At 49.4% G+C, this 26893-nt stretch overlaps 1 protein-coding gene across 4 annotated transcripts in view; it reads left to right on the top strand.

Moving 5' to 3' along the window:
* The window catches only part of LOC140385541 (peroxidasin homolog), a 757374-nt gene that overhangs the window by 217765 nt on the left and 512716 nt on the right, over positions 1-26893 (top strand). For all 4 annotated transcript variants that reach the window (XM_072467791.1, XM_072467793.1, XM_072467792.1 and 1 more), the window contains exon 2: positions 3929-4000. In XM_072467791.1, coding sequence (XP_072323892.1) covers positions 3929-4000 — 72 coding nt within the window. The remainder of the gene's footprint in view (positions 1-3928; positions 4001-26893) is intronic.

Below are 26893 nucleotides of genomic sequence, written 5' to 3' on the forward strand. Positions count from 1 at the left end.
CAGGTCGGGGGCTGTGGGTGGGGATCCAGCGGGTGCCAGGTCCCGGAGGGAGACTGTGTCCTGGCGCCCTTTGGGGTGTGCCACGTAGGCGTACTGCGGGTTCGCATGTAGAAGGTGGACCCTTTCGACCAAAGGGTCCGACTTCGGCTGGGAGGGCCGAAGGGCCTGTTCCTGTGCTGTAATTTTCTTTGTTCTTTGTTCTTTTTTTGATATGGGTCAGCACATGCTTGCGAAGGAGGACGGGTCCAGGAACTGTCAACCATGTTGGGAGCGAGACCCCGGAGGTGGACTTCCTGGGGAAGGCCAAGAGACATTCATGAGGGGTCTCGTTAGTCGCAGTGCAGAGCAGCGATCAGATGGAGTGGAGCGTGTCGGGGAGGACCTCCTGCCAGGGGGAGACCGGGAGATTTTTAGACTGCAGAGCCAGCAGGATGGCCTTCCAGACCGTCCCGTTCTCCTTCTCCACCTGCCCGTTTCCCCGGGGGTTGTAGCTGGTCGTCCTGCTCGAGGCGATGCCCTTGCTGAGCAGGTACTGACGCAGCTCATCACTCATAAAAGAGGATCCCCGATCGCTGTGGACGTAGCTGGGGCAACCGAATAGTGTGAAGATACTGTTGAGGGCTTTAATGACCGTGGCAGAAGTCATATCAGGGCATGGGATGGCGAAAGGGAACCGGGAGTACTCATCGACCACGTTCAGAAAGTACGTGTTGCAGTCGGTGGAGGGGAGGGGCCCTTTGAAGTCCATGCTGAGGGGCTCAAAGGGGCGGGAGGCTTTCACCAGGTGCGCTCGATCTGGCCGGTAAAAGTACGGTTTGCACTCTGCGCAGACCTGGCAGTCTCTGGTGACAGTCCTGACCACCTCAATGGAGTAGGGCAGGTTGCGGGCCTTGATGAAATGGAGGAACCGTGTGACCCCCGGGTGGCAGAGATCATAGTGGCGAGCCCGGAGTCGGTCCACTTGTGCGCTGGCCGCGGGATAGGGCGTCAGGGGGCTCGTTGAGCTTCTCCGGGCGATACAAAATCTCGTAATTATAGGTGGAGAGCTCGATCATCCACCTCAAGATCTTGTCATTTTTATCTTGCCTCGCTGTGTGTTATTGAACATGAAGGCAACCGACTGTTGGTCAGTGAGGAGAGTGAATCTCCTGCCGGCCAGGTAATGCCTCCAATGTCGCACAGCTTCCACAATGGCTTGGGCCTCCTTTTCGACAGAGGAGTGCCGAATTTCGGAGGCATGGAGGGTGCGGGAAAAGAAGGCCACGGGCCTGCCCGCCTGGTTGAGGGTGGCGGCCAGAGCTACGTCCGATAGATCGCTCTCGATCTGAAAGCGGAGGGACTCGTCGACCTCGTGCATCGTGGCCTTGGCAATGTCTGCCTTGATGCGGTTGAAGGCCTGGCGGGCCTCAGCCATCAGGGGGAAAACTGTGGACTGAATGAGTGGGCGGGCCTTGTCCGCATAATTAGGGACCCACTGGGCATAGTAGGAGAAAAACCCCAGGCAGCGTTTCAGGGCCTTGGGGCAGTGGGGGAGGGAGAGTTCCATGAGGGGGCGCATGTGGTCGGGTTTGGGCCCTAGAACTCCATTTTTCATGATTTAGCCAAGGATGGCTAAGCGGTTGGTGCGGAACACGCATTTCTCCTTATTGTACGTGAGGTTAAGGAGTTTGGCGGTCTGGAGGAATTTTTGGAGGTTAGCGTCGTGGTCCTGCTGATCGTGGCCGCAGATGGTGACGCTATCTAGGTACGGGAAGGAGACCCGCAGTCCGTACCGGTCAACCATTCGGTCCATCTCACATTGGAAGACCGAGACCCCATTAGGACGCCGAAGGAAACTCTAGGGAAGTGATAGAGGTGGCCATCTGCTTCGAACGCAGTGTATTGGTGGTCCTCCTTGTGGATGGGGAGCTGGTGGTAGGCGGACTTCAGGTCCACTGTGGAAAAGACCCGATACTGCGCAATCTGACTGACCATGTCAGATATGCGTGGGAGGGGATACGCGTCGAGTTGCATGTACCGATTGATGGTCTGACTGTAGTCCATGACCATCCTGTGCTTCTCCCCAGTATTTACTACTACCACTTGGGCTCTCCAGGGGCTGTTGCTGGCCTCAATGACCCCTTCCCACAGAAGCCGCTGGACCTCCGACTTGATGAAGGTCCTGTCTTGGGCAGTGTACCGTCTGCTCCTGGTGGCGACGGGTTTGCAATCCGGGGTGAGGTTCGCTAACAAGGAAGGTGGAAAGGTGGATCGACCTTGAGGGTCGTGAGGCCGCATACGGTGAGGGGGGGTAGGGGTCCGCCAAATTTTAAGGTTAAGCTTTGGAGGTGGCACTGGAAGTCCAGGCCGACTAACAGGGCAGTGCAGTGATGGGGGAGGACATAGAGTCGGAAGTTGCTAAACTCTACACCCTGGACGGTGAGGGTCGCGATGCAGTACCCCCGGATTTCCACGGAATGGGATCCGAAGGCCAGGGAGATTTTCTGGGTAACGGGGTGTACCGCCTTACCATCGTGGGGTGGATGAAGCTCTCTGTGCTCATCGATTTACACCGTCGTTGTTGCGGTCGCGAGGGTGCGGGGCCGGGACTGATCCAAGATAATCGAGGCGAGCTCCGGCAGATGCTGGGAGGTTCCGGGCTGGTCAGCGGTGGTGGAGGTCGTAGCAGGCAATGACTGGCCTGACGAGCAGGGCTCCTGAGGCTCCTCGCCGGGCATCGCTGCCGGGGGTGTCTGTTCTCCCCCCAAAAATAGCACTTGGGGCCCCCCAGGGTTGGCCGGCTGCCGCGCAGCGCAGGCTTGCGGTGAGCTGGAGTCGGCAGTTGTTGGGGCCCACGAGGGTGCCACGCGGTCAGGGGCGTATGACTGGACGTTACGGGAGGCCACTTCTAACGAGTTCACGAGCTGCCTAGTTCCCGCAAGATCAAGCGTACCCCTTTCCAGTAGGCGCTGACAGACGTACGCAGACCCCATGACCGTAACAAAGGCATCTCAGATTAAAAGTTCTGTGTGCTAGACTGCCGAACCTGCCTGGCAGTCACAGCTCCTCCCCAGGATGTGCAGGGCACGCCAGAATTCGTCCAGAGACTCACCTGTCTCGTGGACAGGAGGTGCCTGGCGTATAGTTGGTTGACTGGCCGAACGTAATGTCCCTTCAGGAGCTCCATCATTTCGGAGAAAGTGGGTGCATCCCGGATGAGAGGAAAAATGTCAGGGCTCACCCGTGAATAAAGAACTTGGAGCTTCTGCGAGTCCGAGGGTTCCTCAGCGGCTGTTCGGAGGTAACTTTTGAAGCAGGCTAGCCAGTGGTCAAAGGTGGACATAGCGTTGCCTGCTTGAGGGCTCAGCTGCAGGCGATCAGGCTTGATGCGAAGATCCATTGTTTTAAAAATCTTTGCTGAATAAATTGATGCACTATCAATTACCACAAAGACAAGAGTAGTGGAATAATTGAGGCTTTATTGAGCAAAGATGTTGTGCCTCCTGTAGCTGCCACCAGAATGGCTGCAGCACCGGCGAGCACACACATTTATATGCCTACTGGGCAGAGCCAGCAGGCAGGGATTTACCCAGGTACCTCTAATATATGTGTCTTACCATAATACATATAATACTGCTAGTGGTGACTCCCACAGTGTAAAAGGAGAAAGAAGGTGTGGGAGTTCTAAAAACAGCACCTTGTCTCGGCCTCCTCCCACCCTCCCATCCTGCTGGAAATGTGCATGGTGCGCTGCAATGGTCTGGACCAGGTCGTTTTCCCCATCAGAATATATAGAACTAGGCATTAATGTGAATTAGAATGAGAGAAAAATAGCCACTTGTTGATTCAGCTGTACCTAGCAAGTTAAAATCAATTTATTTCACAATGTGGGTCCCGTAAAATAACACTTTCAATGATCAATGTTTGAATTTTACCAATTATCTTGCAGGGACCTGCGATTTAACCGGATCAGAGAAATCCCACCAGGAGCCTTTAAGAAGCAGAAGAACCTGAACACACTGTGAGTGATTACTCAGTATGACTTGTTTACCTCATTTTATTCACTATGCAAGAAAACTGCAGAGATGCAGCTGTGCGCTGCAGATACAGTCAGAATAAGTGTCTGTCACTGTATCGTATCATCTGAACAATGTTGTATTTGTCAAAGCTAAGTAAAATTAAAATTACTGTCGATTCTTGTGTAAGGGTCGATCTCATGTAAAAGTCGACTTCCCCTTCCAGGTTTTGGCCTAAAAACTGTAGCTTTTTGTTAGTACCTACCTGGATCCTATTGGCTGGGGACAATTGGTTATCCCAGGATCCTTGGGGAATATGAGCTCCCCACAATGGCCGGGTGGGTGGAGTGGGGGGGGTGTAATCTTTCGCAGTGCACCTATATAAATAGAGCTGGCTGGTGTGCACCGCCTAGAGAGGAGGGAACCAATACTGAACTACTGGCCCTGTGTACATATTGTTGTAAATAAAGTTACTTTCTGTTTGACTCTACAAACTCGTGCTGGATTCTTCGTGGCCCTCACAACATTTTTCATATCCATCGATCCTGCCTTTGAAGTGTTTAAAGCCCCAAAATTTCAGAATTCTACAACCACATCAAAAACTCCAATTCATTTTTCATTAAAAAAGTTACACTGTAGGTGCGGCCAGGTTCGCGCCATTAAGCCAACGCAGTTGCACCTCTCTTCGACACCCCCCGCTCCCCCCAAAAAAAAGAACAAAGCGCGCGCAATGCTCAACGGTCGGGAGCGGCGCGCGACGCGACGAGCCAGCCCAGCATCTTCCTTCCCTTCCAAACCGCACCACCTCAGCCAACAACCTCCCGGTCGCACGCCCACTACCGGCCGGAGCAGAACACTGCGCCGCAGCCAAACCCCCGAGAACAAAGGACCGCGCGGCTCTGGATCAACTCACCACCACCCCCCCCCCACCCACCCCACCCGCCGCCGCCGGTAGCAATGCCCGACCTCGAGGCGTCTTATTCTGGACCGCAGAGCGAGGGCAAATGGGGGGGAATGTGGCCGGTGTTAATCGCCACCCAACTCGCAAATGCCATTAACGCAACTTTCCGACTCGACAACTCGGCGATTTTCGCTTCCCCCCCCACCCTCCCTTTTCCTCTGTCTTTGCACGTACCTTTCTCTTGGATGACATGGTGACTCGATTGATCAAAACAATGAAGGGGAGGGTAATAAAATAACAAAAAGGCGGGGAAACTGCAGGCCTGGACATGTTGCTTTTGCCAGCAGAGGCAGGTCTCTGTGTATGAGTGTATATATAGCTTCGAAAATAAGTGAGCAGCTAAATGGGACTAATTGGATTCTCTTTCAGAGAGCCTTCTCTAGCACAATGGGTGGAATGGACTTATTTGGTGTAGTTTGATTCTATAACTCTATAAATACCTATCAGGATAGTGGGCTGTGTTGGTTGCCAAATTGAAAGGTCCCAAAGAGCCCTATTTGTCCATTTACAGGATTTGGGGTAAATACTGCATGTACCTTTGACCTATGACCGCCTATCTCCAGCAAGTCCTGGGGAGCAGCAGTAGGGTGGCATGGTGGCACAGTGCTTAGCACTGCTGCCTTACAGCACCAGGGACCCGGGTTCAATTCCGGCCTTGGGTGACTGTCTATGTGGAGTTGCACGTTCTCCTTGTGTTGGCATGGGATTCCTTGTGTTAGGTAGGATTATGGGATAAGGTGGGGAAGTTTGCCGAGGAAGGGTGCTGCTTCAGAGGCTTGGTGCAGACTTGATGACCTGAATGGCCTCCTGCTCTGTAGGGATTCTATAAAAAAGGGTAGACAGTAGGAAATTCACCACGAATCCAGGTCCACCTGCATTTCTAGGGAAGCAGTAACCAGAGTAATTCCAGCAGGAGTGTGTGGAGGAAAATCTAGTTCAAAGCAGAGATGTAGTGATAGGCCTGACTGCTCAATTTTGTTTAATTTTCTGTTATTATGCCACCTCATTTAAGATTGGACCAAGGTAGGAAATCCAGTATGATTTGTTCTTCACACTTTATAGTAGGCTCTCAACCCTCCATATACTGCAACTACAATGATGCACGATCAATTGCACAAAGACTTGAGTTGGGTACAACTGAGGCTTTATTGATCTAAGATGTGTGGCCTCCCACAGCAGCTGGCCAAATGGCTGCAGCAAGGAGGAGACACATATTTACACTCCGCCTACTGGGTGGAGCCAGCAGGCAGGGAATACCAACATACCTGTAGTACAGGTCCTACCATACAATGTAATATTCAGTGATCTAATCTGGCTTCCTATCCCTAAATTTATTCAATTGAAAATCCTTATCTAGAAATCCATCCCACCCTATTTTTGCAATCTCAGACAGTTGTATCTTTGAAATCTTTTTCTAAATGACAGGTTATTATTCTGGCTTCTGTGGAACCTCCACCCTTCACTCCCCCATTGGTAGTCGAGCCATCAAATGTATTTGGCCTACTATTTGGAACTCCTCCCCTGACCTCTCTACTTCCTGACCACTTCCTGACTTTTAAATACACGCGTTATCATCCCAGCTAATCTCTCCCTTCCTGATTCTGTGTCCAATTTTCATCTGTCTTGCTTTTGTTAATATAATTAAAGGCAATATATAATTGTAAGTTGCTTGTTGTTTTGTTGCATTCAAAATGAAGAGGTCACAGCATTCTTTTGGTGTGAATCAGAATTGTTATAAAAGTGAAAGTTATCTGAAGACTTGAATCTTTGTTTAAATTTAGGCATATTTATTCATCCAGAGGTTGTAATGCAGACTATCTGGTTTATTGAGATTAATTCATTCTCAAATTGATTTTGCCAGAGCTCTTTTGGGGATTGCAAGCTCTGCAATAAATGTTCCACAAAGTACTACAATGCGGAATTGGTATTTTATACCGATTTTTTTTTTTTTCTATTGCACAAATTATTGATCTATAAGTAAATTATTTTATACATTCCCTGGAGGACATAGCGGATATGTGTCATAATTTTCTTGAGCTCTAGTGGATATATTTCCATGCTCTCTAACAGTCTATTGGGTATTTATTCCAATTATTATAAACCTTAATGGGTGCATGTCCCGGTTCTTTGACGTTTGGTAGATAAATGTTACTGTTCTTTGATGTTTAGTCAGCACATCTCCATCTCTCATGGTCTCTCTGTTGGCTTTTTGTCGATGTGGCCAACCTATCCAATTGTCGAGTAGGTAAATGTCTGGGCTGTCCAAAACTAACAATGATCTATGTCCAAATTAATGGGAGATGTAGGCTGGGATTATCCCGGGGGGGGGGGGGGGGGGGGGGGGTGCGGAAATCCTGATGGCTCGCTGAATGGGCCCTCGGGCTAAGAATGGACTTTGCGCCAAGCAACAAACCGTTGAGGGTGGCCCGCCCCACCTGCCATGATGCGGGTTCCCGCCCCGTGCCGGTGGGAACATGCAATGTGTTCATCTGCATTCTTTTGAGTACTATTATCAGATTGGAAGCCCAATACAACTGTCGCCTGTAATGCTTTCCCCCGCCCAGGAGACCTGAACTGCTTTATGGCACACTCCGTGTTAAACACTGGCTACATCTTTCATTGCTGTGAAGCTCCCAGCAAAGGCATACATCTCTCAAAAACTACCAGCTTTAGGCAATGCACTCACTTCAGCTTCTTAAGATAGAGCTACATGACAGCACAGCATGAACATCTCCATCACACAAGCAGTTGCCACTGTTCTGGCAAGAAAACACATGGGTCCCTCAGTGAGAACCCCCCCATTAGACTCACTGGGAAATCCAGTAAAAGGGCCACATAGCCAATTGCAAACACTCTTTGTTGCGGCCATTGGCTCCCCAATTGTGCGGGAGGGGTTGTGAGGAATTAAGATTTTCAGGGTAAGGGGCGGGTACAGGTCACTGACGGGGACAGGACTACAGTATCAAGTCTATGTCCTGGAAGTGGCCAAGATGGGGGATGAGGGGGAGGTGGAAGCTAAAGGACTGCAAATCATAGTTAATGTGTCTCGTTGTTCAGTGGCTGCCCCACTGTTTGGAGTGTAACTACTTGTCAGGATGAAAGCGGCGTGATGTTCAATGCTGACCATCCATCAGGCGCCTTTCCTCACCTCCACGAATGCTTGTGGCCTGTAACATTTTTGCTAACTTAGAGCCTCCCATCAACTCTCCGTCATCAATAAGAATTCATTTATGGGCAGCACGGTAGAATGGTGGTTAGCACAATTGCTTCACAGCTCCAGGGTCCCAGGTTCGATTCCGGCTTGGGTCACTGTCTGTGCGGAGTCTGCACAACCCCGTGTGTGTGTGGGTTTCCTCCGGGTGCTCCGGTTTCCTCCCACAGTCCAAAGATATGCAGGTTAGGTGGATTGGCCGTGATAAATTGCCCTTAGTGTCCAAAATTGCCCTTAGTGTTGGTTGGGGTTGCTGGGTTGTGGGGATAGGGTGGAGGTGTTGACCTTGGGTAGGGTGCTCTTTCCAAGAGCCGGTGCAGACTCGATGGGCCGAATGGCCTCCTTCTGCACTGTAAATTCTATGATAAATTCTATGAAATCCCAGCTATCCTCCTGGTTCAATATCCAAGAATGGCTCAGAGGAAGAGGCTGTCTTAGGGCTTGAACCTCATGGTAATGGGACTACACGGGTGTCCACTGTCACCAGAACATGAGGCTCACCATAACTGAGAGAGTGAAAGATGGGTCAGCTGGACCAGATAGTGTGGATGAACATTAGGGGACATGGGGCAGTGTAAGTGACCTTGCTAACTACCTGTTGGGGCCAGCTGCTCATCAACACTGCGCTGGGAGGCTGGTATCATGTGGGTTGTTCAGCCATCATACGCAGGATGGCCTTGGAAATTGGGGGGAATGGAGGGTCATGACCCCTCTGCCTCCCACCCCCACTCACAGATAAAAGATAATTAGGAACGCAGCCTGCTATGCTAATTGTCCACCTGGCCAGTGCTGCCATTGCTGATGCACAGTGGCGCAAGTGCCAGGGCCAGCATAGGCAAGATTCTGTACGACAGAGCCTGCAAGTGAGGCTCAAGTGCTGGCCACCCATCAGGCTGAGGAGTGGAACAAAAGTCATGCCACCATAGGCCTTGCGTTTATAGGATGCAGTGGTCCTTCAGCAATTTTTTTTTGTAATTTTAGTGTACCCAATTCATTTTTTCCAATTAAGGGGTAATTTAGCGTGGCCAATCACACCTTTGGGTTGTGGGCGTGAAACCCACACAAACATGGGGAGAATGTGCAAATTCCACATGGACAGTGACCCAGGGCCAGGATCGAACCTGGTACCTCAGCGCCGTGAGGCAGCAATGCTAACCACTGTGCCGCCATACTGCCCACAGTGGTCCTTCAACAAACAGCTGGAACAGGAAACTGTGCGGCACCTGTTCCAGTTTCTCGCCGAAAGGAAGAGGAGGACACTCGCTTCCGGTGGCCATTAAGCGACCAGCTGACTTATACTATTATACCTCTGGATCGAGCGGGAATCTGTGCAGGATATCCAAAACATCCGCTCACAAGTGCATCCATGACATTACAGATGCCCTGTGCACCTGGACATAGGACTACATCACTTCTCACTTGGACCAGGCCCAACAGGATGCCCGAGCCGCAGGATTTGCTGCCATCGCTAACATGCCTCAGGTCCATTAGAGCAATCAATGGCACACATGTAGTCCTGCAAGCACTGGCTCTACAGCGTTGTCCTTCATTAACAGGAAGGGGTTCCACTCCCTGAACATGCAGTTGGTGAGCAATCACCAGCTCAGCTTCATGCATGCATGTGCACCCTATCCAGGCAGCATGCATGACACATTAATTCTGGCACACTCTTTGGTTCTCGACACATTCGAGGTGCTCCCTTGGATGAGGGGTTGGCGAATAGGTGATGAGGCTTTCCCATGAAGGTCATGGCTAGTGATGCCTGTGCAGCGTCCTCAGACCAAAGCGGAAAAAGATTACAATGAAGCCCCCTCAGCAACCAGGAGCATCATCGAGTCGTCTGTTCAAGATGTGTTTATGCTGTTTGGACAGCTCTCGTGGGGCTTTACAAACTAGCCTCCAGAATGTGTCACGGATCGTCCTGGCCTGCTGTGTGCTCCACAACTTGGTGCAGCAGCAGATTGAAATGTTGGAGGAAGAAGAGGAACATGAGCCCTTGCCTAATGAGGCCACCCAGGAGGATCGCGAGGAGGGCCAGGAGCAGGCTCAAGAGGCCTCGGCCAGGGTCATACAGGGCCATCACACTAGCGACAGCCTCAGAGTCCAGATTTGTCGACCAGGAGGTCTTTTGTCCGGCAGCTCTATCACCATTTCCCCCACCCCTCTTGTTCTCTAATCATGCTTTACCATTACCCTTTAATCCCCCCCTTCCCATCACCCTTGTCCCCACCTCTCTTCCATTCAACTTGTTCCCCCTTCACATAAATTGTGCTCCTCCTCCCCGTCCATGGGTCACCTTAACCTTATACCAGAGTGATGGATCTTGGTTAGTTATGTCAGCGGGTCTCCTTTGCGGGACAAAGGATGATGACAACTCCCTGTGAGGTGAGCTCTGTGCTCATTATCTGAGACAGTCTGACTCCTGTCTTCTTGATAACATATCCCCGACCACCCAGGTCATCGTTCTGTGTGTGATGGGGGCATTTACGTCTGGGTCACATTGTTTTGGGGGAGCCATGGGAGAGAGAGCAAGGTTTTTCCTCATAGGCGGGTGATGCTGTCATACAAAGGTGTCTCACAATGGTGCTCTAATGGTCTGTCACTTCTGGGTGGGACTGTAGGGCCTGTGGGAAGATCAGACGTCCAATATGGATGACCACACTCCCAGCCCCAACTAAATCCACCTCCCCGCACCCTCAAAACTTCCCACCGCATCCGTGGGAAAGCCATGAGAATGAGAGCCAGCTCAAAGTGGAATTATATTGAGCGTCCCATTCCCCCGACTAACTCTTGTGCAATTACACGCATGCCAACTTTGTAATGCTGTATCTTCCTACACTTACATGGCTACCCACTCCTTCTAGTTGTCCTCACAAAATGCACAGCAGAATTGGAGGTGGCCAGCTGCTCTTCGCTTCCTCTAGCCTATGATGCTGAAATGGTGGGCGTCCTCTGGAGGGCCTGAACCTGGAGGGGCCCGACCGACGTTCGGGTGTCACAGTTGATGACGCGTCAGAGTGTTCTGCCTGCTAGCCAGGAAATGCGCCAGAATCAGGAGGGGGGTATTCAGAAGGGCTTCGGTCGACAGCACCTCCCTGGTGTGAGGCCCCGGAATGGGATTCATTGCTTCCTCCTCCCTCAGGGTGTTCGCTGGCCCCAGGACTACTCCATAGGATGGAGAAGCAGCTAGACTGAGCTACAGAGACCTCAACATCATCTGGAAATGCCAGTCTTGGAGGCCTGCCTTTGTCTGAACTATGTTGACCATGCCCTCAGCCATGGTGCTCTATGACTGGGACATGTCTGCAAATGGGCCAGGATACTCAGTGCCTCCGTGACTACCATCTGTCATTTAATGTATGGCCCCTACTCCCGATGCTCTCCACCATGGCCCTTTGTGACTGGGCCAAGCACGGGTGCGTTGCAGCAATGTCCACCTGCCACTGGGACATGTCCATATGTGACTCGGCCCCCCTCTTCTGCACCTCAACCATGAACATCACAATGTGACCCAAGCCTTGGACATCCTTGCATATGGCTCACTCTTCTTGCCCCAGGCTTTCTACTGCAGGCGCCACCTTTGCAGTTTTGGCTTGGGTTTTAGACTCCTCCAGTTGGACTTGTAAGCATTGGAATGTTGCTGACACCCCATCCTGTAAAGTCTGGGTTTGAATTTGCATCTGCACCAGTGATGGGATAACCTTTTTCAAAGGCACAACATCTCTCTTGGGGTAAGCTGTTCCTTTAGAGTGGGCAGTCCTTTGACTGGCTGCTCCCTTTGAAGTACTGGCCTCCATCTAATGTGCTACTGAGGGTGATTGTCTCTGTGCTGTTGGATGGTGCTGGTGAAAGCAATGCTGAGAAGTCAGAGTCTGCCCCAGAGGCCTGCTCTGGGGTGATCTGAGGGGTTGGCTTGTGATGGCCCAGCCTCATTTAGTGGAGATCCTGGAAGACAAAGGTCAATAGGTCAGCTTTTGGGAATGATAAGGCTGCAGCAGATGAGATTCACTTGAGATAGGACATCTGGATAATGTTGCTGTGGTCTCTCACTCCTTCTCCGCAGACCAACATCAACATCTGCCACTGCCCGCTCCTCAACTTCCCTGCGGGTCCAAGGCCCACTCCCCAAAGGGGGTGAGGATGCATATCTCGGGCATGCCCAGCTTGTCTTCTCACTCTCCTTCCTGTTATGTCCTGTCTTATCCTAGGGTACATGAAAAGGTGCTGACAAGCCAGGTTTGGGTAAGTTTATAGCAGGTGGCATGTGTGGGCAAGGTAGCTCGTCACAGAGGGGATGAATTGTGGTGGGGTTTCCTGGGGTTGGGTTCTGAGGGGGATGTTGGTAGCTGGTGTGTTAGAGGGTTTTAAGAGTTTAGGGTCAGATGCCAGAGGTTAGGGATGGGAGAGATGCCAGGGGAATACAGGTGGGGTACTCACCTGACAGTTCGAAGGTGGTTATTCATCTTATTGTGGCATTGCAGGCCAGTTCTTCCTAATTATGCTGCCAGCACTCACAGCCTCCCCCACCTCATACCAGGCTTGTGGCATAACATGGGCTTGGTGTCGTCTGCCCACCCTGGGGAATAGGATGTCCCTCTTCTCCTCATCAGCGTCCAGCAGTCTATCGATGTCTGCATCCAGGAATCTTGGTGCAGCTCGTCTTGCAGCCATCTTCCCGTCTGGAGTGACAGTCAGTGCTCAGGGGAGCATTTAAAAGCTGCTCCCGCTCATCAATGGCTGACAAAGGAAGTTAGGGAATGCATCAAAGCAAAAGAGAAAGCCTATATATAATGTGGCAAAGAGTAGTGGGAAGTCAGAAGATTGGGAAGGCTACAAAAACAAACAGAGGATAACAAAGAGAGAAATAAGCAAAGAGAGGATCAATTATGAAGGTAGGCTAGCCAGTAACATTAGGAATGATAGTAAAAGTTTCTTTAAATACATTAAAAACAAATGGGAGGCAAAAGTAGACATTGGACCACTCCAAAATGACACTGGTAATCTAGTGATGGGAGACGAGGAAATAGCTGAGGAACTAAATAAGTACTTTGCGTCAGTCTTCACAGTAGAAGACATGAGTAATATCCCAACAATTCAGGAGAGTCAGGGGGAAGAGTTGAATATGGTAGCCATCACAAAGGAGAAAGTGCTAGAAAAACTAAGAGGTCTAAAAATAGATAAATCTCTGGGCCCAGATGGGCTACATTCTAGAGTTCTAAAGGAGATAGCTGAAGAAATAGTGGAGGCGTTAGTTATAATCTTTCAAAAGTCACTGGAGTCAGGGAAAGTCCCAGAGGATTAGAAAATCGCTGTTGTAACCCCCCTGTTCAAGAAGGGAACAAGGAAAAAGATGGAAAATTATAGGCCAATTAGCCTAACCTCGGTTGTTGGCAAGATTCTAGAATCCATTGTTAAGGATGAGATTTCTAAATTCTTGGAAGTGCAGGGTCGGATTAGGACAAGTCAGCATGGATTTAGTAAGGGGAGGTCGTGCCTGACAAACCTGTTAGAGTTCTTTGAAGAGATAACAAATAGGTTAGACCAAGGAGAGCCAATGGATGTTATCTATCTTGACTTCCAAAAGGCCTTTGATAAGGTGCCTCACGGGAGACTGCTGAGTAAAATAAGGGCCCATGGTATTCGAGGCAAGATACTAACATGGATTGACGATTGGCTGTCAGGCAGAAGGCAGAGAGCTGGGATAAAAGGTTCTTTTTCGGAATAGCAACCGGTGACGAGTGGTGTCCCGCAGGGTTCAGTGTTGGGGCCACAGCTGTTCTCTTTCTATATTAACGATTTAGATGACGGGACTGGGGGCATTCTGGCTAAGTTTGCCGATGATACAAAGATAGGTGGAGGGACAGGTAGTATGGAGGAGGTGGGGAGGCTGCAGAAAGATTTTGACAGTTTAGGAGAGTGGTCCAAGAAATGGCTGATGAAATTCAACGTGGGCAAGTGGGGCAGTAGGGTCCCACTGCACTTTGGAAAAAAGAATAGAGGCGTGGACTATTTTCTAAACGGTGACAAAATTCATAATGCTGAAGTGCAAAGGGACTTGGGAGTCCTAGTCCAGGATTCTCTAAAGGTAAACTTGCAGGTTGAGTCCGTAATTAAGAAAGCAAATGCAATGTTGTCATTTATCTCCAGAGGCTTGGAATATAAAAGCAGGGATGTACTTCTGAAGCTTTATAAAGCATTAGGCCCCATTTAGAATACTGTGAGCAATTTTGGGCCCCACACCTCAGGAAGGACATACTGGCACTGGAGCGGGTCCAGCGGAGATTCACATGGATGATCCCAGGAACGGTAGGCCTAACATACGATGAACGTCTGAGGATCCTGGGATTATATTCATTGGAGTTTAGGCGGTTGAGGGGAGATCGAATAGAAACTTACAAGATAATGAATGGCTTAGATAGGGTGGACGTAGGGAAGTTGTTTCCATTAGCAGGGGAGACTAAGACACGGGGGCACAGCCTTAGAATAAAAGGGAGTCACTTTAGAACAGAGATGAGGAGAAATTTCTTCAACCAGAGAGTGGTGGGTCTGTGGAATTCATTGCCACAGAGGGCGGTGGAGGCCGGGGCGTTGAGTGTCTTTAAGACAGAAGTTGATAAATTCTTGATTTCTCGAGGAATTAAGGGCTATGGAGAGAGAGCGGGTAAATGGAGTTGAAATCAGCCATGATTGAATGGTGGAGTGGACTCAATGGGCCGAATGGCCTTACTTCCGCTCCTATGTCTTATGGTCTTATGGTCAAGGAGAACGGGTGATTCACGGCCCTAGCGAATCACTCACCTGGGGAATCAGGAATCCGGCAAGATTCACTGAGGAAGAGTGATTGGCCATTTGCACGAACTGAATCTCACCTCTTCAGCGCTCCTTGCGCCAGTGGGAATCACTCTGGCGCGAGCAATTAGTCTGCAAATTATCTTTCTAGCAGTCCAATGGGTGTCTAGTGCAGTAGGGTCCCACTGATGCTTTGAGGAACTTGACAAGGGGAGTCCAGAACTTGTCTCAGGATAAGGGGTGGGTCAACCAGAACTGAAATGTGGAGGAATTTCTTCACTTAAAGTCTTATAAATCTGTGGAATTCTCTAACTCAAAGATTTTTGGATAACAAGTGAATCAAGGGACATGATAATAGAGTAGGCAGGTGGAGTTGTGGTACAAGATCAGCCAGAGAATGGTGACCAGGCAGAAGGGTCCTGCCCTTATTTCTTTTGTTCTGATGGTTGGTTACCTGGTGATTTGGTGTATTTCAGCTTATTGGCCGCCTCAAAAGACTTTTATTTATCTTTAGAAATTTCTGTTTAAAACCTTGAATTTCAGGAAATTGTGATTCAAATTTAAACTTCATATTATTCCGAATGCTCATACATTCAATGAACAGGTGTATGCCAATAGAGGTTTGGGAAGTCTTAAACCATTCCATCGCTTGGACATTTTTACTGCCATTTTCAATGTTCATAAATAATTGACTATGGGTGTAATGGATGAAATTCTCCACCTCGCGCTGCAGGTAGCGGAGTTCCCGATGAGGCGGAGAATCTAGTGGTTGTGAAGAAAACAGGATCGGCGCTGGGGCCAATCCATTTCCGATGCACCCCCCCCCCCCGTCGACATCAGGATCAAGATTCATGCCCCACGCCAGTAGGAAGCTGAAAAGGATCATTATGAGCCATTTGCCTCCCTGTGTTTGTGTGGGTTTCGCCCCCACAATCCAAAGATTGGCCACGCTAAATTGCCCCTTAATTGAAAAAAATGAATTGGGTACTTTCAATTTATATTTAAAAAAAGAACCATTTGCATTCATTTACCAGGCCGGCACCATATTCCCTGGGTCCGTGTGATTCTCCGGTCCTCTGAGCTGGGAACAAAGAACAAAGAACAAAGAAATGTACAGCACAGGAACAGGCCCTTCGGCCCTCCAAGCCCGTGCCGACCATACTGCCCGACTAAACTACAATCTTCTACACTTCCTGGGTCCGTATCCTTCTATTCCCATCCTATTCATATATTTGTCAAGATGCCCCTTAAATGTCCCTATCGTCCCTGCCTCCACTACCTCCTCCGGTAGTGAGTTCCAGGCACCCACTACCCTCTGCGTAAAAAACTTGCCTCGTACATCTACTCTAAACTTTGCCCCTCTCACCTTAAACCTATGCCCCCTAGTAATTGACCCCTCTACCCTGGGGAAAAGCCTCTGACTATCCACTCTGTCTATGCCCCTCATAATTTTGTATACCTCTATCAGGTCGCCCCTCAACCTCCTTCGTTCCAGTGAGAACAAACCGAGTTTATTCAATCGCTCCTCATAGCTTATGCCCTCCATACCAGGCAACATTCTGGTAAATCTCTTCTGCACCCTCTCTAAAGCCTCCACATCCTTCTGGTAGTGTGGCGACCAGAATTGAACACTATACTCCAAGTGTGGCCTAACTAAGGTTCTATACAGCTGCAACATGACTTGCCAATTCTTATACTCAATGCTCCGGCCAATGAAGGCAAGCATGCCGTATGCCTTCTTGACTACCTTCTCCACCTGTGTAGCCCCTTTCAGTGATCTGTGGACCTGTACTCCTAGATCTCTTTGACTTTCAATACTCTTGAGGGTTCTACCATTCACTGTATATTCCCTACCTGCATTAGCCCTTCCAAAATGCATTACCTCACATTTGTCCAGGTTAAACTCCATCTGCCATCTCTCCGCCCAAGTCTCCAGACAATCTAAATCCTGCTGTATCCTCAGACAGTCCTCATCGCTATCCGCAATTCCACCAACCTTTGTGTCGTCTGCAAACTTACTAATCAGACCAGTTACATTTTCCTCCAAATCATTTATATATACTACAAAGAGCAAAGGTCCCAGCACTGATCCCTGTGGAACACCACTGGTCACAGCCCTCCAATTAGAAAAGCATCCCTCCATTGCTACCCTCTGCCTTCTATGGCCTAGCCAGTTCTGTATCCACCTTGCCAGTTCACCCCTGATCCCGTGTGACTTCACCTTTTGTACTAGTCTACCATGAGGGACCTTGTCAAAGGCCTTACTGAAGTCCATATAGACAACATCTACTGCCCTACCTGCATCAATCATCTTAGTGACCTCCTCGAAAAACTCTATCAAGTTAGTGAGACACGACCTCCCCTTCACAAAACCGTGCTGCCTCTCACTAATACGTCCATTTGCTTCCAAATGGGAGTAGATCCTGTCTCGAAGAATTCTCTCCAGTAATTTCCCTACCACTGAAGTAAGGCTCACCGGCCTGTAGTTCCCGGGATTATCCCTGCCACCCTTCTTAAACAGAGGAACAACATTGGCTATTCTCCAGTCCTCCGGGACATCCCCTGAAGACAGCGAGGATCCAAAGATTTCTGTCAAGGCCTCAGCAATTTCCTCTCCAGCCTCCTTCAGTATTCTGGGGTAGATCCCATCCGGCCCTGGGGACTTATCTACCTTAATATTTTTTAAGACACCCAACACCTCGTCTTTTTGGATCACAATGTGACCCAGGCTATCTACACCCCCTTCTCCAGACTCAACATCTACCAATTCCTTCTCTTTGGTGAATACTGATGCAAAGTATTCATTTAGTACCTCGCCCATTTCCTCTGGCTCCACACATAGATTCCCTTGCCTATCCTTCAGTGGGCCAACCCTTTCCCTGGCTACCCTCTTGCTTTTTATGTAAGTGTAAAAAGCCTTGGGATTTTCCTTAACCCTATTTGCCAATGACTTTTCATGACCCCTTCTAGCCCTCCTGACTCCCTGCTTAAGTTCCTTCCTACTTTCCTTATATGCCACACAGGCTTCGTCTGTTCCCAGCCTTTTAGCCCTGACAAATGCCTCCTTTTTCTTTTTGACGAGGCCTACAATATCATTCGTCATCCAAGGTTCCCGAAAATTGCCGTATTTGTCTTTCTTCCTCACAGGAACATGCCTGTCCTGTATTCCTATCAACTGACACTTGAAAGCCTCCCACATGTCAGATGTTGATTTGCCCTCAAACATCCGCCCCCAATCTATGCTCTTCAGTTCCCGCCTAATATTGTTATAATTAGCCTTCCCCCAATTTAGCACATTCATCCTCGGACCACTCTTATCCTTGTCCACCAGTACTTTAAAACTTACTGAATTGTGGTCACTGTTACCGAAATGCTCCCCTACTGAAACATCTACCACCTGGCCGGGCTCATTCCCCAATACCAGGTCCAGTACCGCCTCTTCCCTAGTTGGACTGTTTACATATTGTTTTAAGAAGCCCTCCTGGATGCTCCTTACAAACTCTGCCCCGTCTAAGCCCCTGGCACTAAGTGAGTCCCAGTCAATATTGGGGAAGTTGAAGTCTCCCATCACCACAACCCTGTTGTTTTTACTCTTTTCCAAAATCTGTCTACCTATCTGCTCCTCTATCTCCCGCTGGCTGTTGGGAGGCCTGTAGTATACCCCCAACATTGTGACTGCACCCTTCTTATTCCTGATCTCTACCCATATAGCCTCACTGCCCTCTGAGGTGTCCTCTCGCTGTATAGCTGTGATACTCTCCTGAACAAGTAGCGCAACTCCGCCTCCCCTTTTACATCCCCCTCTATCCCGCCTGAAACATCTAAAACCTGGAACGTTTAGCTGCCAATCCTGCCCTTCCCTCAACCAGGTCTCTGTAATGGCAACAACATCATAGTTCCAAGTAGTAATCCAAGCTCTAAGTTCATCTGCCTTACCCGTAATGCTCCTTGCATTAAAACATATGCACTTCAGGCCACCAGACCCGCTGTGTTCAGCAACTTCTCCCCGTCTGCTCTGCCTCAGAGCCACACTGTCCATATTCCCTAGTTCTCCCTCAACGCTCTCACCTTCTGACCTATTGCTCCCGTGCCCACCCCCCTGCCATACTAGTTTAAACCCTCCCGTGTGACACTAGCAAATCTCGCGGCAAGGATATTTATGCCTCTCCGGTTTAGATGCAACCCGTCCATCTTATACAGGTCACACCTGCCCCGGAAGAGCTCCCAGTGGTCCAGATAACCGAAACCCTCCCTCCTACACCAGCTGTTTAGCCACGTGTTTGTCTGCTCTATCTTCCTATTTCTAGCCTCACTGGCACGTGGCACAGGGAGTAATCCCGAGATTACAACCCTCGAGGTCCTGTCTTTTAACTTTCTGCCTAGCTCCCTGAACTCCTGCTGCAGGACCTCATGCCTCTTCCTGCCTATGTCGTTAGTACCAATATGTACAACGACCTCTACCTGTTTGCCCTCCCCCTTCAGGATTCCCTCTACCCGTTCGGAGACATCCTGGACCCTGGCACCAGGGAGGCAACATACCATCCTGGAGTCTCTTTCACGTCCACAGAAGCGCCTATCTGTTCCCCTGACTATAGAGTCCCCTATAACTATTACTCTTCTGCGCTTTGACCCTCCCTTCTGAACATCAGAGCCAGCCGTGGTGCCACTGCTCTGGCTGCTGCTGTTTTCCCCTGATAGGCTATCCCCCCCGACAGTATCCAAAGGGGTATATCTGTTCGAGAGGGGGACAACCACAGGGGATTCCTGCACTGACTGCCTGCCCTTTCTGGTGGTCACCCATTTCTCTGCCTGCACCTTGGGTGTGACCACACTTACATAACTGCGATCTATGACGCTTTCCGCCACCTGCATGCTCCTAAGTGCATCCAATTGCTGCTCCAACCGAACCATGCGGTCTGTGAGGAGCTGCAGTTGGGTGCACTTTCTGCAGATGAAGCCATCCAGGACGCTGGAAGCCTCCCGGACCTGCCACATCTCACAGTCAGAGCACAGCACCCCTCTAACTGACATTGCGTCAATTAATTAAAATTAAAATTTGTCTCTTTTTTTTTTTAATAAATACTTTTTTTTTAAATTACAAAGTTACTGTCAACTATCTGTTTCCTAGCACTAGATTTCTAATAGAAATGCGATAGCTAACTATAATATCCTCCGATCTCTGGCTTAGATATCCTCTAAATTATAATTAAGTTATGTTTAATTAGTTCCCAAATAGTCAAAAAAAAAATTAGGTTAGAATCCCAACCAGCCACTCAGGTCACAGCTTTTCTGTCCCCCCCGACACACACAATTTGAAAAAAGGTATAAAAGTAAAAATCACTTGCTTACCTTCTGAGATGTTCTCAGGTTCTCTCGCGGACAGAGACTGCTCCTCCACCTCCAATCCTTGGCCTGCACAATGCTAATAATATATAATATAATATGGCACTTACCTTACACCAATGGGTCTTATTATTAGGTTAGAGGAGGAGGGTGGGTGGGAGACACTACACGTGTAGTGTCTCGGGTTTCCTCTCCACCAGAATTTATTTGGGGGGGGGGGACTTGCCAGAGGTCGAACTTCCGGTTCCCGCCGAAATCCAAAGGGCTGCTCCTGTAAAGGTAAGGTTTTTAAACTCACTACTCACCTCCAAGAAGGCCCCTGCGCACCGCTGCCGCCGAAATCCAATGGGCTGCTCCTGTAAAGGTAAGTGCTTTTAAACTAACTACTCACCTCCCAGAAGGCCCCTGCGCACCGCTGCCGCCGAAATCCAAAGGGCTGCTCCTGTAAAGGTAAGGTTTTTAAACTCACTACTCACCTCCAAGAAGGCCCCTGCGCACCGCTGCCGCCGAAATCCAATGGGCTGCTCCTGTAAAGGTAAGTGCTTTTAAACTAACTACTCACCTCCCAGAAGGCCCCTGCGCACCGCTGCCGCCGAAATCCAAAGGGCTGCTCCTGTAAAGGTAAGGTTTTTAAACTCACTACTCACCTCCAAGAAGGCCCCTGCGCACCGCTGCCGCCGAAATCCAATGGGCTGCTCCTGTAAAGGTAAGTGCTTTTAAACTAACTACTCACCTCCCAGAAGGCCCCTGCGCACCGCTGCCGCCGAAATCCAAAGGGCTGCTCCTGTAAAGGTAAGGTTTTTAAACTCACTACTCACCTCCAAGAAGGCCCCTGCGCACCGCTGCCGCCGAAATCCAATGGGCTGCTCCTGTAAAGGTAAGTGCTTTTAAACTCACTACTCACCTCCAAGAAGGCCCCTGCGCACCGCTGCCGCCGAAATCCAATGGGCTGCTCCTGTAAAGGTAAGTGCTTTTAAACTAACTACTCACCTCCCAGAAGGCCCCTGCGCACCGCTGCCGCCGAAATCCAAAGGGCTGCTCCTGTAAAGGTAAGGTTTTTAAACTCACTACTCACCTCCAAGAAGGCCCCTGCGCACCGCTGCCGCCGAAATCCAATGGGCTGCTCCTGTAAAGGTAAGTGCTTTTAAACTAACTACTCACCTCCCAGAAGGCCCCTGCGCACCGCTGCCGCCGAAATCCAAAGGGCTGCTCCTGTAAAGGTAAGGTTTTTAAACTCACTACTCACCTCCAAGAAGGCCCCTGCGCACCGCTGCCGCCGAAATCCAATGGGCTGCTCCTGTAAAGGTAAGTGCTTTTAAACTAACTACTCACCTCCCAGAAGGCCCCTGCGCACCGCTGCCGCCGAAATCCAAAGGGCTGCTCCTGTAAAGGTAAGGTTTTTAAACTCACTACTCACCTCCAAGAAGGCCCCTGCGCACCGCTGCCGCCGAAATCCAATGGGCTGCTCCTGTAAAGGTAAGTGCTTTTAAACTAACTACTCACCTCCCAGAAGGCCCCTGCGCACCGCTGCCGCCGAAATCCAAAGGGCTGCTCCTGTAAAGGTAAGGTTTTTAAACTCACTACTCACCTCCAAGAAGGCCCCTGCGCACCGCTGCCGCCGAAATCCAATGGGCTGCTCCTGTAAAGGTAAGTGCTTTTAAACTAACTACTCACCTCCCAGAAGGCCCCTGCGCACCGCTGCCGCCGAAATCCAAAGGGCTGCTCCTGTAAAGGTAAGGTTTTTAAACTCACTACTCACCTCCAAGAAGGCCCCTGCGCACCGCTGCCGCCGAAATCCAATGGGCTGCTCCTGTAAAGGTAAGTGCTTTTAAACTAACTACTCACCTCCCAGAAGGCCCCTGCGCACCGCTGCCGCCGAAATCCAAAGGGCTGCTCCTGTAAAGGTAAGGTTTTTAAACTCACTACTCACCTCCAAGAAGGCCCCTGCGCACCGCTGCCGCCGAAATCCAATGGGCTGCTCCTGTAAAGGTAAGTGCTTTTAAACTAACTACTCACCTCCCAGAAGGCCCCTGCGCACCGCTGTGCCGAGAGTCACTTGACAAGCATGGTCCTGATGCGGTGGACCATGCGGTGGGTCAAGAGGGCAACTCTTTAAGGGAGTTTTCCCCAAAGTACATTCGAGGGCCACCCTCCCCCCCCCCCCCCCCAATGCAAGAGATGCCCACCATACCCCCGCCAGAGCACTCCCATCGCTCCCTCATCAGAGACCCCCTAAATAAGAACACCACCCACAGACCCCCCAGAATAGAGACCCCTGTCAGGAAACCCTCAGAAAAGAGACCCCAATCCGGAAGTCCCCCAGATAAAAGACTTCTCTGTGTGTGTGTGTGTGTATGTATATGGGAGGGGGTTGGGGGGGAGGGGTTGGGGGGTGGAGGAGGTGTAGACCCAGAAAATCCATGGGTGTGGATTGAATTGCGCTGCGGGGAGAAGGGGGTGTTGGCTGAATTGCAATGGGGGAGGGGCGGGGGCGTTTGCCAGCCACGGAACTCGCTAATGGGCACTTGCTCAAAATGGCAGCCTGATAGCGGCCGCAATACTTGACTTGCATAAATTTGCATGGCTAAGGATTAGGAGTTGTTTCCCAGTGGGAGTGCAAATCAGGTGCAATTCAGCTCAGGTGGAAGAATGCAGGGTGCAATCTTTCCAAAACGGAACTAAGTTCCCGAGCGAGCGGGTTTAGCCGCATGGCTATTCAACTCAACTCACTTTGAATAAGGGGCCTAAATGTGGAACGCACGGCCAAGGTCGCACATAGCTCCTTTTCTTACAATGAGGAGCCCTGCTCGTCGGAACTCCCTGTTGTAGCGAGAGATCACAGAGGTAAAAAAAAAACAACATCCCCCTAGCCTGGATGCAACATGGGACAGTCCTCCAGCAACGCCCCCCCCCTCCCCCCCCCCCCGCCCCCCTTCCCCCCCGCCCCCCTTCCCCCCCCATTGCGTTTAAACTCACGAGGCATTGCGAGCCAGGTAGGTCCCTCTGGCGAGCTGCTTTTCCGGCGCAGCGAGGCCGGAAGATTGCCCTGCAGTCTCCCAAATGAAGAATTTCGCCCAATGTATCTTGTGTAAATGATATTGTTGTAAATCAGATAAGCCATGATTTCACGTGAGTGACAGGACAGGCCCATGGTCTTAATGATTTATGCTTTATCCTATTGTAATGTATCATTTTTTTATTGTTAACAATGCAAGCGTTTAATTCGTAATTGCAACTATTCAAAGACTCAGTCCTTAATCACAACAGCAATAGATGCTGTGGGTTTAGGGCAGTACTATCCTTGTAGCAGTTGTTCAGAGATGTTCATTACCAAATGCAGCACAGTCTCCAGGGCATTCAGTTTATATTGCACCATTTCCCACATAGCCAGATTTCTGCAAGATTAGGTCATTTGATCTGAAATGTTGTGGAAATGTACAAGGATAGTAGACAGCCTGCAGGTTCGAGCTAATGAATTGGAGAACTATCTTTTTGTTGTCCTAATCACAAGAATGGTAGAATTCTTGCCACCTACTGATATGTTTACAAGGACATGGAAACACATAATTGGTCTTACAATGACATCCATAAGACTAGAAAGGATAAACAAGTATTTACTGTATCATATCTGGCAATAACACTGATTTTTAATATCTACATTTCTCCTGTAAGCTACTAAAAGATGTATCACAAATGCCCCTAATTTCAAGAGCTATTTTTTTTATCTGCAGGGAAGTTAAGTGATTATGACAACGTTTTCTAACAGCCTGAGCTGTTACCAATAGCAACAGTAGCATTCACTATAAAAGAGGGACTGAAAGTCTGATGTGAGCTTTCCCAAAAAGACATTGAATATTTTAGTGATTTCCATGTAACACCATCTGTGAGGTAGCTTTGCTATAATGTTTTTTAAATGGCAGTGTTGTTACACATTACATACACACAGTCTGTTGCCACCACATACTCACAGTCTGTTTCGATGTTGGATATAAATAAGTGAATGATTTCTTAAGTAGTAGAAATGCCTAAACAACTGTCAACTGAACAGCAATGCTGCCTCATCCTGAAAAGCGATGCAATACCGTGGGCAGCACAGTAGCATAGTGGTTAGCACAGTTGCATCACAGCTCCAATATGGCAGGGGGATGGGCACGGGAGCAATAGGTCAGAAGGTGAGAGCATTGAGGGAGAACTAGGGAATAGGGACAGTGTGGCTCTGAGGCAGAGCAGACAGGGAGAAGTTGCTGACCACAGCGGGTCTGGTGGCCTGAAGTGCATATGTTTTAATGCAAGAAGTATTACGGGTAAGGCAGATGAACTTAGAGCTTGGATTAGTACTTGTAACTATGATGTTGTTGCCATTACAGAGACCTGGTTGAGGGAAGGGCAGGATTGGCAGCTAAACATTCCAGGCTTTAGATGTTTCAGGCGGGATAGAGGGGGATGTAAAAGGGGAGGCGGAGTTGCACTACTGGTTCGGGAGAATATCACAGCTGTACTGCGGGAGGACACCTCAGAGGGCAGTGAGGCTATATGGGTAGAGATCAGGAATAAGAAGGGTGCAGGTGCAGTCACAATGTTGGGGGTTTACTACAGGCCTCCCAACAGCCAGCGGGAGATAGAGGAGCATATAGGTAGACAGATTTTGGAAAAGAGTAAAAACAACAGGGTTGAGGTGATGGGAGACTTCAACTTCCCCAATATTAACTGGGACTCACTTAGTGCCAGGGGCTTAGATGGGGCGGAGTTTGTAAGGAGCATCCAGGAGGGCTTCTTAAAACAATATGTAGACAGTCCAACTAGGGAAGGCGCGGTACTGGACCTGGTATTGGGGAATGAGCCCGGCCAGGTGGTAGATGTTTCAGTAGGGGAGCATTTCGGTAACAGTGACCACAATTCAGTAAGTTTTAAAGTACTGGTGGACAAGGATAAGAGTGGTCCTAGGATGAATGTGCTAAATTGGGGGAAGGCTAATTATAACAATATTAGGCGGGAACTGAAAAACATAGATTGGGGGCGGATGTTTGAGGGCAAATCAACATCTGACATGTGGGAGGCTTTCAAGTGGCAGTTGAAAGGAATTCAACTGTGAGGAAGAAGGATAAATACGGCAATTTTTGGGAACCTTGGATAACGAGAGATATTGTAGGCCTCGTCAAAAAGAAAAAGGAGGCATTTGTCAGGGCTAAAAGGCTGGGAACAGACGAAGCCTGCGTGGAATATAAGGAAAGTAGGAAGGAACTTAAGCAAAAAGTCAGGAGGGCTAGAAGGGGTCACGAAAAGTCATTGGCAAATAGGGTTAAGGAAAATCCCAAGGCTTTTTACACGTACATGAAAAGCAAGGGGGTAGCCAGGGAAAGGGTTGGCCCACTGAAGGATAGGCAAGGGAATCTATGTGTGGAGCCAGAGGAAATGGGCGAGGTACTAAATGAATACTTTGCATCAGTATTCACCAAAGAGAAGAAATTGGTAGATGTTGAGTCTGGAGAAGGGTGTGTAGATAGCCTGGGTCACATTGAGATCCAAAAAGACGAGGTGTTGGGTGTCTTAAAAAATATTAAGGTAGATAAGTCCCCAGGGCCTGATGGGATCTACCCCAGAATACTGAAGGAGGCTGGAGAGGAAATTGCTGAGGCCTTGACAAAAATCTTTGAATCCTCACTGTCTTCAGGGGATGTCCCGGAGGACTGGAGAATAGCCAATGTTGTTCCTCTGTTTAAGAAGGGTAGCAAGGATAATCCCGGGAACTACAGGCCGGTGAGCCTTACTTCAGTGGTAGGGAAATTACTGGAGAGAATTCTTCGAGACAGGATCTACTCCCATTTGGAAGCAAATGGACGTATTAGTGAGAGGCAGCACGGTTTTGTGAAGGGAAGGTCGTGTCTCACTAACTTGATAGAGTTTTTCGAGGAGGTCACTAAGATGATTGATGCAGGTAGGGCAGTGGATGTTGTCTATATGGACTTCAGTAAAGCCTTTGACAATGTCCCTCATGGTAGACTAGTACAAAAGGTGAAGTCACACGGGATCAGGGGTGAGCTGGCAAGGTGGATACAGAACTGGCTAGGTCATAGAAGGCAGAGAGTAGCAATGGAAGGATGCTTTTCTAATTGGAGGGCTGTGTCCAGTGGTGTTCCACAGGGATCAGTGCTGGGACCTTTGCTCTTTGTAGTATATATAAATGATTTGGAGGAAAATGTAACTGGTCTGATTAGTAAGTTTGCAGACGACACAAAGGTTGGTGGAATTGCGGATAGTGATGAGGACTGTCAGAGGATACAGCAGGATTTAGATTGTTTGGAGACTTGGGCGGAGAGATGGCAGATGGAGTTTAATCCGGACAAATGTGAGGTAATGCATTTTGGAAGGTCTAATGCAAGTAGGGAATATACAGTGAATGGTAGAACCCTCAAGAGTATTGAAAGTCAAAGAGATCTAGGAGTACAGGTCCACAGGTCATTGAAAGGGGCAACACAGGTGGAGAAGGTAGTCAAGAAGGCATACGCCATGCTTGCCTTCATCGGCCAGGGCATTGAGTATAAGAATTGGCAAGTCATGTTGCAGCTGTATAGAATCTTAGTTAGGCCACACTTG

This window comes from Scyliorhinus torazame, chromosome 11 (genome assembly GCF_047496885.1).
Source record: "Scyliorhinus torazame isolate Kashiwa2021f chromosome 11, sScyTor2.1, whole genome shotgun sequence".
NCBI lineage: Eukaryota > Metazoa > Chordata > Chondrichthyes > Carcharhiniformes > Scyliorhinidae > Scyliorhinus > Scyliorhinus torazame.